Source organism: Phyllobates terribilis, unplaced genomic scaffold (genome assembly GCF_046119375.1).
Source record: "Phyllobates terribilis strain yellow unplaced genomic scaffold, ASM4611937v1 Scaffold_7__3_contigs__length_470593459, whole genome shotgun sequence".
Lineage (NCBI taxonomy): Eukaryota > Metazoa > Chordata > Amphibia > Anura > Dendrobatidae > Phyllobates > Phyllobates terribilis.
Genome location: NW_027362767.1, coordinates 266,016,751 through 266,034,393, shown reverse-complemented (window position 1 = coordinate 266,034,393; position 17,643 = coordinate 266,016,751). Strand labels below are relative to the sequence as shown.

At 40.5% G+C, this 17,643-nt stretch overlaps 1 protein-coding gene across 3 annotated transcripts in view; it reads right to left on the bottom strand.

Moving 5' to 3' along the window:
* RALGDS (ral guanine nucleotide dissociation stimulator) overlaps positions 1-17,643 on the bottom strand; it is a 104,684-nt gene that overhangs the window by 74,361 nt on the left and 12,680 nt on the right. The window contains exon 1 of one of the 3 annotated variants that reach the window (XM_073640643.1): positions 3,476-3,902. The exons of the other annotated variants lie outside the window; for them this stretch is intronic. Within the exon in view, the coding sequence (XP_073496744.1) occupies positions 3,476-3,568 (93 nt within the window). The 5' untranslated portion in view covers positions 3,569-3,902. Of the gene's footprint in view, positions 1-3,475; positions 3,903-17,643 lie in introns of those variants that run through there. 3 annotated transcript variants of the gene reach the window in all.

Below are 17,643 nucleotides of genomic sequence, written 5' to 3'. Positions count from 1 at the left end.
AGCTGATGTGCGCTCCCAGGTGAGCGGGCAAGTTGGTCCTTAGACAGACTGACCGGAGTTGTAAGGCAGACCGTCGGACCTCAGGCAGGCAGGTAACAGGAAATCAGGCAGGATTAGGACAGCAAGCTGGCAGGAATCTGGCAGGTAACTGGCAGGTAACTGGCAACGGGACCTGAGGGCTGAAGCAGAGTAGAACGGTGCAACAACATTGCTCGGGCACCTCCATTTTGGAGGAGGTGCCTTATATATGGTAAAGTCCTCCGGCCATTGGCCGGGGACTCCTTAGGACGGCGCGCGCGGCCCCTTTAAGAGGGAGGGAGGGCGCGCGCGCGCGCCCTAAGCACAGTGGCCGGGAAGGAGCGCGCGCTGCCAGCAGAGCGGGAGAGGGACGCCGGGCACGGAGCAGAGCGGTGAGGGGAACAGCGTCCCTGCCTAGCAGAGGGCAGGGACGCCGGCACTACACTTATCATGTACTGATCCTGAGTTACATCCTGTATTATACTCCAGAGCTGCACTCACTATTCTGCTGGTGCAGTCATTGTGTACATTACATTACTTATCCTGTACTGATCCTGAGTTACATCCTGTATTATAATTCAGAGCTGCACTCACTATTCTGCTGGTGCAGTCACTGTGTACATACATTACATTACTTATCCTGTATTATACTCCAGAGCTGCACTCACTATTCTGCTGGTGCAGTCACTGTGTACATACATTACTTATCATGTACTGATCCTGAGTTACATCCTGTATTATACTCCAGAGCTGCACTCACTATTCTGCTGGTGCAGTCACTGTGTACATACATTACATTACTGATCCTGAGTTACCTCCTGTATTATACCCCAGAGCTGCACTCACTATTCTGCTGGTGCAGTCACTGTGTACATACATTACATTACTGATCCTGTACTGATCCTGAGTTACCTCCTGTATTATACCCCAGAGCTGCACTCACTACGCTGCTGGTGCAGTCACTGTGTACATTACATTACTTATCCTGTACTGATCCTGGAGTTACATCCTGTATTATACTCCAGAGCTGCACTCACTATTCTGCTGGTGCAGTCACTGTGTACATACATTACATTACTTATCCTGTATTATACTCCAGAGCTGCACTCACTATTCTGCTGGTGCAGTCTCTGTGTACATACATTACATTACTGATCCTGTACTGATCCTGAGTTACCTCCTGTATTATACCCCAGAGCTGCACTCACTATGCTGCTGATGCAGTCACTGTGTACATACATTGCATTACTTATCCTGTACTGATCCTGAGTTACATCCTGTATTATACTCCAGGGCTGCACTCACTATTCTGCTGGTGCAGTCACTGTGTACATACATTACATTACTGATCCTGTACTGATCCTGAGTTACCTCCTGTATTATACCCCAGAGCTGCACTCACTATTCTGCTGGTACAGTCACTGTGTACATACATTACTTATCCTGTACTGATCCTGAGTTACATCCTGTATTATACCCCAGAGCTGCACTCACTATTCTGCTGGTGCAGTCACTGTGTACATACATTACATTACTTATCCTGTACTGATCCTGAGTTACATCCAGTATTATACTTCAGAGCTGCACTCACTATTCTGCTGGTGCAGTCACTGTGTACATACATTACATTACTGATCCTGTACTGATCCTGAGTTACATCCTGTATTATACGTCAGAGCTGCACTCACTATTCTGTTGGTGCAGTCACTGTTTACATACAATACATTACTTATCCTGCACTGATCCTGAGTTACCTCCTGTACTATATTCCAGAGCTGCACTCACTATTCTGCTGGTGCAGTCATTGTGTACATACATTACATTACTTATCCTGAGTTACATCCTGTATTATACTCCAGAGCTGCACTCACTATTCTGCTGGTGCAGTCACTGTGTACATACATTACATTACTTATCCTGTACTGATCCTGAGTTACATCCTGTATTATACTCCAGAGCTGCACTCACTAATCTGCTGGTGCAGTCACTGTGTACATACATTACTTATCCTGAATCACATCATATATTATACTTCAGAGCACCGCTCACTGATTTGTGGAGTTAATGCTAAGGAGAGTACAAGTAATGAATAATACCCGAAGTAATATGTGAAGGTGTACCACAATCGGGACAGTCCTAACCTCTAGTGTTAAATCCTTACCATGTGTCATAGTAACGTCAATGTGAATAAGGGCAGAGCAGGACTGGGTCCTGAATGGACACCCAGCAAATGGAAAGCTATATAAACGTTATGTCCAGCTCATAGAAAGGGAGGCGTCACAATGACACATGGTAAGGATTTAACACTAGAGGTTAGGACCATCCCGATTGTGGTACACCTTGATGCTGGTGGGACGGGTTTTACGCTTCTTTTTTTTTTTTTAATCAAAAACGATATGTACAAGTATCCTAGGTTATTTATATGCATTATTGCTTTTAAGTACAGCAGGGTATATGTTTATTTTGTTTCTGTCTTGGGTTTTGTTTGTATAATGGGCAGTGTGAACATGCTCCTGTTTTGCATGCATACCAACTTATACTCCAGTTCATTTTTTTCCGGTCAAGTAATGAATAATACCGTCTAACTGTACCCATAATGCTCTCCGTGCTCCGAGCGGATGGTGATCAGCACACATAATTGTCATGTTGTGAATTTCCCCAGAATTTTCGTGTTTGCAAACAAAGCAGAAATGAAAGTCACTAGGAATTTGGAGCCTTCGCTTCTCGTGAATCACCAGACATTTCAGGATGACGCTCGACTGAATGAAACTGAAATGTTGTGAAGCGTAAAAGCCCTGAGAGGCGGAGCGGCGACATGGCGCTGAACGCTCTGCGTTATGTTCGGCATACCAAGGACCCTCTAGTTCCCTGAGCAATCGGAGAAGTCCTGCATGATGGAAGCGACTGCCCAAGGCCATCATGATCGGGGAAGGTCCCGTCACCGCAACAAGCAAGTCGGTACCAGGCGGATTTCCTGTACTGTGACTGTAACAAACCCTCACCTGTGAGATGTATCAGGAGGACGGGATTTCAGTTTCCATTCGCTGACAGCAAGCTGTGATCTAGACACTTGCAAAACCATACTGCACCTCTTTCTGATAAAATTCTACCGAGGGATCTTCCTAGTTTTCTTGTGAGTGAATCAATGGCAACTGAATTGATCATGATCGCATTTTAATTTGCAAACGGCGCTGCCCTCGGGGCCATATGGGTCGTTAGCGCCCAGCTATTGAATACAGGTTATACCATTTTACGTGCACCGTACACAGCATATAAGGCCTTACCTGCCATATTTGCAGCACTAAATGCCACGAGAAACTAGAAAAAGGGTGCAAAACCAAAATATCAAACACCCCACCATGCAATGGCCTGGGGACTTTTATTATAGGGATTGATCCAGCTTACCCTATAAGCACCAATGCTAACACTGGGCATGACATACAAGGGGTGTACTCACTTCTGGATCTACCAGCAGGGGCATATCCAACATGCACATCTTCACTGGTTGCAGCAAGGCTTTCTGTAGGGTGAAGGCCGGCTTCTGCTCCATCGTATCCCCAGGTCCTCCGTCCCTAGCAGCCCACCTTAGTCATCGGTCATCCTCGGCTTGTAGATTCTGCCTCAATCGCGCGGCTAGCGGAACAGGTGATCCTCTTGTTTTGCAGGGAGCACGGAGGTGTGAGCCTTCTCCCTCCAAGACATGGAAAGCTGTGATTCCCTCACCCCACCCTGCGAGCGTGCTACAACAAGCCAGGAGGATGCATCAACCCCAGCTCATCTGTATTCTGCTCAGCCATGCTGTATATCCCCAGTGCAGAGTCGCCTGCTGCATCCACAGCCGGAGGACTTGCCTCACCCGCTGCCTGGCTGCACTGCAGCTCTGACTACCTGGGCAGCTGGTACAGCCCAGGAGCTGATACTGTCTGGTGCCAAGATAAGGCCCACAGGTAGAAGGATTGGAGGCAGGAGACAAGTCACACGTGGACTGACACATTGCATCCACCTCTGATATCATGGAGGAACCTATAGACTTAGTACTACAGGCTTCCTAAGCGCATGTTCACACGGGGTTCTTTCAGGCCTTCAGAAACAACAAGTTTTTCAAGCAGAAACCGCTTCAGGATACGCTCTTTTTTTCAGGGACTTCTTGTAGAATTTTTTTATTTCCTGATGCATTCTCTCGTTCTCTCGTTGCCATCTTTTGATTGGGCAGTGTATGTATTTTGGAGAGGTTTCACGCAGGATGCTCTTCATACAAGTGACATTCACAGTCTTTTCTTTTTTTTTCTTCACCAGGCGTGTTTCAAAATTTCTTCAAGCTCCAAAAAAACAAAAAAAAACTCCTTGTACAACAAAGAGGATCTCCTATAGAAATGAATAAGAGGGGCTCTCCCAGCGTTTTAGAAGAGGATATTGGAGAAGATCAGCTCAAAGACAAGCTTCAAAAGTGTGTGTCCGATTCATTGTTGCCTTTGTGTCTGTTTTTTGGTTAGTTTTTGGTGTTTATTACTTGCACATTATTCTTTCATTTTTTGGGGGCAGGGTGGTTGCCCTATTTTGCAAATACGGCGACTTCTTGGGCTAAAAAGTTGCAAAACACTTCAAAGACAAATAAATAAAGACAATTTTTGAGTTGGTATAAAATTCATGAACAACATTTGCTATTTTGAAGAGTTTGGCGCAAAATACATCAACATACGGTATATCAAAATACAAAAAGAAAAAAAGTGACAAAAAAAAATGCAAATAATGATTCAGGGCCATAGTCACAAACAATGAAACCTATTGCAAAGAACATGCATTTTCTGTGGGATTTAATGTGATTCTGTGATTGATACATTTAGTTGTTTTCTTTTTTTTCAGCAATATTTCAAGCTCTCTGCTTGCTGTCAGTGAGTGGAGACCTTCTCCTTTCCATAAACAGAACGTTAAAACGGAGGGAAAGCTGCTCAGGTTTTACCAGAAATTACAACAGTTTTACAATGTGAGAAATGCAAAAATAAATCAAAAAGAAAAAATTCACTGCATTTGCAAAACCTAATGCCTCATCCATAATGTTCATCTCCATTTTGGGTCAAATAATAATAATAATAATAATTTTCCATTGTGTGATGGTCGGGTCTATATAAAGGTTTAGACAAGATTTATAATTTGCAACTTTTGAAAAGTTCCAAATGTTCCAAAGGGCCAGACCTCTCGCTCCAAGACAGGTGGGTAGTGTAAAAACTGGAAAATCGGCTGTAGACAAAAGGGTTATATGTACAGATCGGGGGACATATCGGCGCAAATAAAAGTGATGCAGAACTGACTTTCAACAGTTGAAAGGTCAGGATGGGATCTCATTCACTGACAGCAAAAACAAATCTTCAAAATGGAAAGGATTTAAAAAAACACAAAAAGGGGAATATTTGTAAAGCAAAATGTAGCAGAATTTCTGCCACGTGTTGTTCACTCCCTGCACCTGTCAGTCAAGGGGGTGAGGCCTGAACACAACACTAACCGCGATCATGGATTCAGAGGAAAAAATAAACAATGGATCGTCTGTGTAATGAGAGCAAATAGGGACAATGGCGTTACTATAGCAACCCATTAGAAAACAGCTATCACTGCAGGTAATAGATAGAAATAATACCACACTGGGTAATGCTTCTAGGGGATAAAAGCTCCGTACATAACACATAAGAAGAAACTCCAAAATGGCGGCAAGTCACCACTAGGAGCTACAGGAACACAGGAGAAGAAACAAGCTAAAAGACCACTGTGGAGAGCAGGAAATAACCTGTAATAGAATAACGCACAGAGGTGCTAGAGAACTATGGATCAATAATCCTAGAGAAAGGCCCAGGAGCGGCCATCACCGGGTTATAATGCTGCACCGGAAGACGGCATCCGAGCACAGCACCTGAAATATCTGTGTCCACAATGTTCAAATATGTGCCCTGTGGTTACTGCTCCCATAGAAAGCCGTCAGCTGCTCGTATGTAGTCACAGCACACGATTTATGTGGTATGTGGAGAATCTGAGGATGTCCTCAGTAACTACGACTGTCACCATCTAAGGGCGTCCCCAAATGTCACAGCCGAGGACAGTGACGCACTGAGGACCGGTGACTGACATACTGTAAATGTCATATGAGAAAGGTAAACGATAAGAACTAGTCTATGAATATTACAAGAAAATAACTCCTTAAATACCGCCCCCTATTTACAAGAACAGAACTACCATAATACCACCCCCTATGTACAAGAATATAACTACTATAACACTGCCTCCTATGTACAAGAATATAACTACTATAATACTGCCCCCTATGTACAAGAATATAACTACTATAACACTGCCTCCTATGTACAAGAATATAACTACTATAATACTGCCCCTATGTACAAGAATATAACTACTATAATACTGCTCCTATGTACAAGAATATAACTACTATAATACTGCCCCCTATGTACAAGAATATAACTACTATAATACTGCCCCCTATTTACAAGAACAGAACTACCATAATACCACCCCCTATGTACAAGAATATAACTACTATAATACTGCCTCCTATGTACAAGAATATAACTACTATAATACTGCCCCCTATTTACAAGAACAGAACTACCATAATACCACCCCCTATGTACAAGAATATAACTACTATAATACTGCCCCTATGTACAAGAATATAACTACTATAATACTGCCCCCTATGTACAAGAATATAACTACTATAACACTGCCCCCTATGTACAAGAATATAACTACTATAATACTGCCCCTATGTACAAGAATATAACTACTATAATACCACCCCCTATGTACAAGAATATAACTACTATAATACCACCCCCTATGTACAAGAATATAACTACTATAATACTGCCCCTATGTACAAGAATATAACTACTATAATACTGCCCCCTATGTACAAGAATATAACTACTATAACACTGCCCCCTATGTACAAGAGTATACCTACTATAATACTGCCCCCTATGTACAAGAATATAACTACTATAATACTGCTTCCCTATGTACAAGAATATAACTACTATAATACTGCCCCCTATGTACAAGAATATAACTACTATAATACTGCCCTACTGCCCTCTATGTACAAGAATATAACTACTATAATTCTGCCCTTATGTACAAGAATATAACTACTATAATACTGCCCACTATATACAAGAATATAACTACTATAATACTGCCCCTATGTACAGTACAGACCAAAAGTTTGGACACACCTTCTCATTTGAAGATTTTTCAGTATTTTCATGACTATGAAAATTGTACATTCACACTGAAGGCATCAAAACTATGAAATAACTTATGTGGAATTATATACTTAACAAAAAAAGTGTGAAACAACTGAAAATATGTCTTATATTCTAGGTTCTTCAAACTAGCCACCTTTTGCTTTGATGACTGCTTTGCACACTCTTTGCATTCTCTTGATGAGCTTCAAGAGGTAATCACCGGAAATGGTTTTCACCTCACAGGTGTGCCCTGACAGGTTTAATAAGTGGGATTTCTTGCCTTATAAATGGGGTTGGGACCATCAGTTGTGTTGTGCAGAAGTCTGGTGGATACACAGCTGATAGTCCTACTGAATAGACTGTTAGAATTTGTATTATGGCAAGAAAAAAGCAGCTAAGTAAAGAAAAACGAGTGGCCATCATTACTTTAAGAAATGAAGGTCAGTCAGTCCGAAAAATTGGGAAAACTTTGAAAGTGTCCCCAAGTGCAGTTGCAAAAACCATCAAGCGCTACAAAGAAACTGGCTCACATGACGACCGCCCCAGGAAAGGAAGACCAAGAGTCACCTCTGCTTCTGAGGATAAGTTTATCCGAGTCACCAGCCTCAGAAATTGCAGGTTAACAGCAGCTCGGATTAGAGACCAGGTCAATGCCACACAGAGTTCTAGCAGCATACACATCTCTACAACAACTGTTAAGAGGAGACTTTGTGCAGCAGGCCTTCATGGTAAAATAGCTGCTAGGAAACCACTGCTAAGGACAGGCAACAAGCAGAAGAGCCTTGTTTGGGCTAAAGAACACAAGGAATGGACATTAGACCAGTGGAAATCTGTGCTTTGGTCTGATGAGTCCAAATTTGAGATCTTTGGTTCCAACCACCGTGTCTTTGTGCGACTCAGAAAAGGTGAACGGATGGACTCTACATGCCAGGTTCCCACCGTGAAGCATGGAGGAGGAGGTGTGATGGTGTGGGGGTGCTTTGCTGGTGACACTGTTGGGGATTTATTCAAAATTGAAGGCATACTGAACCAGCATGGCTACCACAGCATCTTGCAGCGGCATGCTATTCCATCCGGTTTGTGTTTAGTTGGACCATCATTTATTTTTCAACAGGACAATGACCCCAAACTCACCTCCAGGCTGTGTAAGGGCTATTTGACCAAGAAGGAGAGTGATGGGGTGCTACGCCAGATGACCTGGCCTCCACAGTCACCAGACCTGAACCCAATCGAGATGGTTTGGGGTGAGCTGGACCGCAGAGTGAAGGCAAAAGGGCCAACAAGTGCTAAGCATCTCTGGGAACTCCCTCAAGATTGTTGGAAGACCATTTCTGGTGGCTACCTCTTGAAGCTCATCAAGAGAATGCCAAGAGTGTGCAAAGCAGTCATCAAAGCAAAAGGTGGCTACTTTGAAGAACCTAGAATATAAGACATATTTTCAGTTGTTTCACACTTTTTTGTTAAGTATATAATTCCTCATGTGTTAATTCATAGTTTTGATGCCTTCAGTGTGAATGTACAATTTTCATAGTCATGAAAATACTGAAAAATCTTCAAATGAGAAGGTGTGTCCAAACTTTTCGTCTGTACTGTACAAGAATATAACTACTATAATACTGCCCCTATGCACAAGAATATAACTACTATAATACTGCCCCTATGTACAAGAATATAACTACTATAATACTGCCCCCTATGTACAAGAATATAACTACTATAATACTGCCCCCTAAGTACAAGAATATAACTACTATAATACTGCCCCCTATGTACAAGAATATAACTACTATAATACTGCTCCTATGTACAAGGATATAACTACTATAATACTGCCCCCTATGTACAAGTATATAACTACTATAATACTGCCCCCTATGTACAAGAATATAACTACTATAATACTGCCCCTATGTACAAGAATATAACTACTATAATACTGCCCCTATGTACAATATTACAACTACTATAATACTGCCTCTATGCTAAAATAGACAGACATCTCTATTACTCTATATTTGTTACTCTGGTTTGTTCCCAGTGTTGCCGCAGTTGTCCTGGTGACAGATCTATAGGTATTTTCTATATCAGTGACTTTCTTGAGCTCCAGGCTCTGAGCTATTTATTTTGTTGTCAGGCTGAGTGTTTCCATGTGGCTGCTCACACCCTGTGGACATTGGCTGAGTCATCAAGACACGTGGACACACAAGAATCCTGAAAATGTTCATTCTTTCAGTCCTCATTATAAGTGTTCGAGCTACCCGGTGCGTACAAAAGCACTAAACATAAGACAAGTATCACAAAGACTTGACTCAGGCTAGTGATAAATAATATAGTAGTGTATTTACTTTTAGGTCCTGAATGTATCCAATTGAATTAGAAAAAAAAACCACTGACAAAGCGTATGACATTTTTTGTATATATAATATAAAGTGTGAATACAAGTAGAACGATCATAGCAGTATTATAGTAATTACATTCTTGTACATAGGGAGCAGTATTATAGTAGTTATATTCTTGTACATAGGGGGCAGTATTATAGTAGTTATATTCTTGAACATAGGGGGCAGTATTATAGTAGTTATATTCTTGTATATAGGGGCAGTATTATAGTAGTTATATTCTTGTACATAGGGGGCAGTATTATAGTAGTTATATTCTTGAACATAGGGGGCAGTATTATAGTAGTTATATTCTTGTACATAGGGAGCAGTATTATAGTAGTTATATTCTTGTACATAGGGGCAGTATTATAGTAGTTATATTCTTGTACATAGGGAGCAGTATTATAGTAGTTATATTCTTGTACATAGGGGCAGTATTATAGTAGTTATATTCTTGTACATAGGGAGCAGTATTATAGTAATTACATTCTTGTACATAGGGAGCAGTATTATAGTAGTTATATTCTTGTACATAGGAGCAGTATTATAGAAGTTATATTCTTGAACATAGGGGGCAGTATTATAGTAGTTATATTCTTGTACACTGGAGCAGTATTATAGTAGTTATATTCTTGTACATAGGAGCAGTAATATAGTAGTTATATTCTTGTACATAGGGGGCTGTATTATAGTAGTTATATTCTTGTACATAGGGGGCAGTATTATAGTAGTTATATTCTTGTACATAGGGGCAGTATTATAGTAGTTATATTCTTGTACATAGGGAGCAGTATTATAGTAGTTATATTCTTGTACATAGGGGCAGTATTATAGTAGTTATATTCTTGTACATAGGGAGCAGTATTATAGTAGTTATATTCTTGTACATAGGATCAGTATTATAGTAGTTATATTCTTGTACATAGGGGCAGTATTATAGTAGTTATATTCTTGTACATAGGGAGCAGTATTATAGTAATTACATTCTTGTACATAGGGAGCAGTATTATAGTAGTTATATTCTTGTACATAGGAGCAGTATTATAGAAGTTATATTCTTGAACATAGGGGGCAGTATTATAGTAGTTATATTCTTGTTAACTGGAGCAGTATTATAGTAGTTATATTCTTGTACATAGGGAGCAGTAATATAGTAGTTATATTCTTGTACATAGGGGGCTGTATTATAGTAGTTATATTCTTGTACATAGGGGGCAGTATTATAGTAGTTATATTGTTGTACATAGGGAGCAGTATTATAGTAGTTCTATTCTTGTACATAGGGGGCAGTATTATAGTAGTTCTATTCTTGTACATAGGGGGCAGTATTATAGTAGTTATATTCTTGTACATAGGAGCAGTATTATAGTAGCTATATTCTTGTACATAGGGGCAGTATTATAGTAGTTATGTTCTTGTACATAGGGAGCAGTATTATAGTAGTTCTATTCTTGTACATAGGGGGCAGTATTATAGTAGTTATATTCTTGTACATAGGAGCAGTATTATAGTAGCTATATTCTTGTACATAGGAGCAGTATTATAGTAGTTATATTCTTGTACATAGGGGGCTGTATTATAGTAGTTATATTCTTGTACATAGGGGGCAGTATTATAGTAGTTATATTGTTGTACATAGGGAGCAGTATTATAGTAGTTATATTCTTGTACATAGGGGGCAGTATTATAGTAGTTCTATTCTTGTACATAGGGGCAGTATTATAGTAGTTATATTCTTGTACATAGGGGCAGTATTATAGTAGTTCTATTCTTGTACATAGGGGGCAGTATTATAGTAGTTCTATTCTTGTACATAGGGGGCAGTATTATAGTAGTTATATTCTTGTACATAGGAGCAGTATTATAGTAGCTATATTCTTGTACATAGGTGCAGTATTATAGTAGTTATATTCTTGTACATAGGGGGCAGTATTATAGTAGTTATATTCTTGTACATAGGGGCAGTATTATAGTAGTTATGTTCTTGTACATAGGGAGCAGTATTATAGTAGTTATATTCTTGTACATAGGGAGCAGTATTATAGTAGTTATATTCTTGTACATAGGGGGCAGTATTATAGTAGTTATATTCTTGTACATAGGGGCAGTATTATAGTAGTTATATTCTTGTACATAGGGGCAGTATTATAGTAGTTATATTCTTGTACATAGGGAGTAGTATTATAGTAGTTATATTCTTGTACATAGGGGCAGTATTATAGTAGTTATATTCTTGTACATAGGGAGTAGTATTATAGTAGTTATATTCTTGTACATAGGAGCAGTATTATAGTAGTTAAATTCTTGTACATAGGGGGCAGTATTATAGTAGTTATATTCTTGTACATAGCAGCAGTATTATAGTAGTTATATTCTTGTACATTGGGGCAGCATTATAGTAGATATATTCTTGTACATAGGGAGCAGTATTATAGTAGTTATATTCTTGTACATAGGGGACAGTATTATCGTAGTTATATTCTTGTACATAGGGAGCAGTATTATAGTAGTTATATTCTTGTACATAGGGGGCAGTATTATAGTAGTTCTATTCTTGTACATAGGGGGCAGTATTATAGTAGTTATATTCTTGTACATAGGAGCAGTATTATAGTAGCTATATTCTTGTACATAGGGGGCAGTATTATAGTAGTTATATTCTTGTACATAGGGGGCAATATTATAGTAGTTATATTCTTGTACATAGGGGCAGTATTATACTAGTTATATTCTTGTACATAGGGGGCAGTATTATAGTAGTTTTATTCTTGTACAAAGGGAGTAGTATTATAGTAGTTAAATTCTTGTACATAGGGGTCAGTATTATAGTAGTTATATTCTTGTACATAGAGGGCAGTATTATAGTAGTTATATTCTTGTACATAGGGAGCAGTATTATAGTAGTTATATTCTTGTACATATGGAGTAGTATTATAGTAGTTATATTCTTGTACATAGGGAGTAGTATTATAGTAGTTATATTCTTGTACATAGGGGCAGTATTATAGTAGTTATATTCTTGTACATAGGGGCAGTATTATAGTAGGTATATTCTTGTACATAGGGGCAGTATTATAGTAGGTATATTCTTGTACATAGGAGGCAGTATTATAGTAGTTATATTCTTGTACATAGAGGGCAGTATTATAGTAGTTATATTCTTGTACATAGGGGCCAGTATTATAGTAGGTATATTCTGTCATAGAGAAAAATGAAACATCCATAAGACATGTCCAGAGAGGGGACATATCACCCTCACATTTAACATATGAAACTAATTATAACTAGGGTAGAAACTAATTAAAACAGGGGAGGTGAGAGAGCTGACACTTCCATCTCAATTGAAGTAGGGGCATCCTGCAGTGCAGTGACCGGGTAACTACAGCAGGGAGATTTGCTGGGAAGAAGACACCAAGGCTGAGATTCGCTTATGCAGAGACGGGAAAGTAGGCTTCCAAACCAAAGAGCTTCCTCTGATCAAAGAATCTTTCTGAGACACTTCGGAGCTGGTGGTCAGTGTTGAATATTAGGTTTTTGTATCAATCCGATAGTTATGGGAGATATATTTTCGGCGTCATAGCGAAGGGACGATCATAACACATTCACTCACATCACTGTAAGGCCATTCTAACTTCTCCAATTCAATAAAGGTCTGACTGATGATGCTATCCATGCCACGCTTAATCTCAATATAAAGGTAAAATCGCGATAAGAAACATAACGACAATATCTACTGGTACCTACAGGGGCGAAGATATCCTGTAAGTTGGAGATCTCATAAAATTCTGAAAGACCCAACATATCCTACAACCAGCCCCCACATGAGCTCACCAAGAGGAGGTATGTGGACATAACTTTAATCCAATAAAAGTCAGAAATTGGGTTTGGTCATTTGTCAGTCCTGGAATATACAGCTTGCTGTAGTTCTGTCCATTTTACTAAGGAGTACCTAACTCTGCTAAGCTCAGAGACATTTCTGTGACATCAGGTTTAGTAATTTTCTTTTGCTATTCCTTTTATTTATTTTATGGGATTGGATATACAATATTATTTTGTTCTGATTTTGTATCTATATTTTTTTTTATAAACACTGCCTACCTTTTTGGATTAAATATATGAAATTTAATAGCTCTGTTCCTCTTGCTCTGTAAACCGCACCCCTGAGGCCATACGCTACCTGTAACAGGTGTCCAATCGGCCAGTATAAACGATTGGTGGTGGCAGCTAGTAGTGGTTACTTTTTCTTTTGTTATTGTGGAGCTGGCAGTGACCGTACCGGGGTATGTATACAGTATATATTCCATGCATTGGAACCAGAGGTGTATATACCATACGCTCACTGTGAGTTCCCCAATAATTGGCCTAGTAGTGGAAGCAACTACGGCCGCTTCCATCCCTCGTCAGTCGTTTGCGTAATTATCCTGATTATTGGAGGCAGTGGAGTTGTGTTCCCTTGACAAACTGGTGACAGCGGTGGGATATATATAATTTATTTATTTTTTTCATTCTATGAGAACTAATCTATTAGCTGGGCATCGAAGATACAGAATTGCGCTCACTGGTTTCACAATACGTTATAGTTTTCTCTAAGCAGGAAATGATTTCTTATTATTGTGTTTTTTCCCGGGCCGATAATCTCAAAGTGTCTGACAACAATACCCAGAATTTTGTCATACTTTTCGGTTTTATCAGTTTATGATTTCAAGTACAAAAAATACAGGAAGAGCAAAGAATTGATAACTTGTGAGCAGCTCTTGACCTCAACACCTCACAGGAAACCCTCGTATCCGTTCTTCAACACACGGAAAGAGATGGCGACAGACAAACACCACAAAACGCACTCAGTGTGGGCGAGAGGTCACAGCAGATCCCAAAATACACAATCACTGACATCAGCAGATCAAGACGACCCTGGACATGTCCCTCCAGGATGTGAAAGTGACAGAGGGCTGGAAACAATGGAGCCATGGGGCAGAAAAACTCGCAGGTCCGAGTGCCAATTCCAGGGCCATTACCTACCACAAGTCTGCCACTGCCAAAACATGGCATCCGGCGTGATTAAGGGTCGTGGACACGTGACATTATCAAATCTCTGTGTAACTAGAGGCATTAGAGAGTATCAAACAGGACAGGATTAGATACACGGCTCAGCAGACAGTATCACACAGGATAATATAAGATACACAGCTTTGCTGATGGTATCACACACGATAGGATTCAATACACAGCAGAAGAAAAATAAGGGTATGTTCCCACAATCAGCATTTGTTCAGGCTTTCACGCAGCTGAATTTCCGCATGAATCCCGCACCTCAGCTCACTTGCATTTTTGTCTCTTTTTGGTATGTTACATTAGATGTGCAAAGATATAGATAGGTAGATACTGATAGATATGGGATAGATACATATCTGTGAGATATATACAGAATTCGATACGTGCGTGTGTACTTTACTGTACATGGATTAACCTAATAAATGAAAGAAAGAACGTATGAATAAATAAAGAAGAAAATGACGTAGGGTCCCTCCTATTTTTGATAACCAGCCAAGGTAAAACAGACAGCTGTGGGCTTATATTATCAGGCTGGGAAGGTCTATGGTTATTGGGCCCTACCCAGCCTAAAAATACCAGCACGCAGCCGCCCCAGAATTGGCACATCACATTAGATATGCCCATTCTGGCGCTTTGCCCGGCTTTCCTGATTGACCTGGTGCGGTAGCAATCTGGGTAATAGTATTGAGGTTGATGACCGCTGTGATTTGTAAAAAGGTATCTATCAGAATCCTGCTCTGGCGACTGTGAATAGCAATAAAGTGACCGCTATGTGCAGTGATGACAACGCTCATCAGAGCTGCCGTGTCTAGAGCTTCGTGTGAACATTTTAGGTAATAAATTGGTTTTTATTTCTGTCTTTTTATGTTTTTTTTTTAGGTATACTTTTCTGAACTACTTCAGATTCAGTGGATTACTTCGGACCTACATCAAATTTTTTTTTTTTCAATAAATTGATGAACGAGGGACAGTGTGGGGGAGTCTTTATTTGAAAAAAGTGTTTTTTTTCTGTCTGTGTGACTTTAATTTTTATTACCAGGTTAGTAATGGGGGTGTCTGATAGCTACCTCTCCATTACTAACCCCAGGGCTTGATGGCAGCTGTGATTTTTGACAAATCACATTTGTCATCAAACCCAATACTATTACCCTGATTGCAACCACACCAGGGCAATCAGGTAGAGCTGGGAAGAGAGCCAAAATTGGCACATCTAATGTGATACGTAAATTCTGGGGCAGCTGCGGGCTTGTACTTTAAGGCTGGGAAGGGTCCAATAACCAGGGACCTTCTCAGCCTGATAATATAAGCCTACAGCTGTCAGCTGTAGCTTGGCTAGTTATCAAAAATAGGGGGGACCCCGCGTCATTTTTTACATTTATTTATTAAAACCAGGCTAAAAACACCTGAATAAGCGCACTTACAACGCATGTGCCTTTTTTTTATTTTATTTTATTTTTTATTTTTTTTTTAACTGCGGATTTATCGCATGTAATACAAGTCTATGGGGAAATTCAGAACAGAACACTCAGCGTTCCCACAAGAGAAATAGACATTCCGCGGACCGGAAACTCGCACCACAGGTGACTTGACGCAGCGTTAAAAAGAAGCACAGTGCTCATGGGATGTCTATTAATCCCATCCTCTGTGCTTGTAATGTACAACACAGCATAAATATGCTACATCCAGAACGTTAGTATTACAGATCGTGGGCACAAAGCCTAGAAAAAATAAGTAACTTGTGCAAGAAGAGGCCCAGACACAATTGGCACCAGACGGGCCCCACAGAATAATTGGAGGCTCCGTAGTGTGATTGCAGCCTTACATGATGGGGTATATTGGCCCCAATTCATGTAGCAGTTTGTCAGAATTCTGGCATAACACCACTTTAAATGTTTAAAAATGTCTGCGCAACTTGAAATCCCCTACCATCCCCCCTCGAAAAAAAATGTGCCTGCTGCATGGTTATGGCAATCTCTTCCAGCTTTGCCAAGTGATCGGAGCTGCAGTGGGACCAGGCCCGATGAAGCCTCTTCGACAAATTCATTATAATTTGTGCCACAATAGTGGGGCAGATCAGGCCAGAGATGTTCACAGTGACAGCCGCACGGCAGCTTTAAGAGATGCCAACTATATTACAAAACTCCAGTCCTCATGAGTCAGGGCCATAGTGGTGTCCTCGCAGACTCCAGTCTGACCTCCCCTTTAAATTGCCTAAAATACTCCTGATCTGCATTTAGCTGGGGCCCGGGGCCCCCACGTCGTCCTATTGAGATGTTGTCATCTACAGATAGATTTGTCCTGATTGCTTTCAGCAGGGTCAGGACCAGTTCCTAAAAAGAAATTCTGCTGGCGGAGTCCTTCTTTCTATACACTAAGGAAACTGATTATTTTGGCCGGTTCCTTCACATAACAGAAATCTATCTGCACATATACCACCCTCATCTTGTCTCCAGATAGGAATGATCTGCACATCCCTTCCTCCCCCCTCACACACTTGGCTCGGACCTATTCGCTATACTTCCTGCCTGACAATAACAGGAAGGTCCCATCCAGAGGGATTAGAAAGGGGGGAGTTCCTGAGCACACACCATGGAGTGAGGAGTGAACTGTGAATTCTGCTGTTTTCTCCCCTTTTTTCTTCTTTACAGATGGAGGGAAGAACGACCAGAGATAAACTGACTGTGAAGGAATTGTGCATTACTGCCATCCGCAGGGACTGGGGGAACCTCTTATCTCTGGGCCGGGATACATTGTGTCAGCTGCAGCTTTGTGGATGTCATATATTTTTACTCTGTGCTACAGATGGTTTAACCCTTTCCTCTCCCCCTCCTCCCTAATAAGTAAACTAGACAATGACAATTCCTCTTTTGCATTCATTAAAGTACACTTGTCATGTGATTGGGGCCCTCTAGAGAGGAGCCGCTCCACCCTGTTAC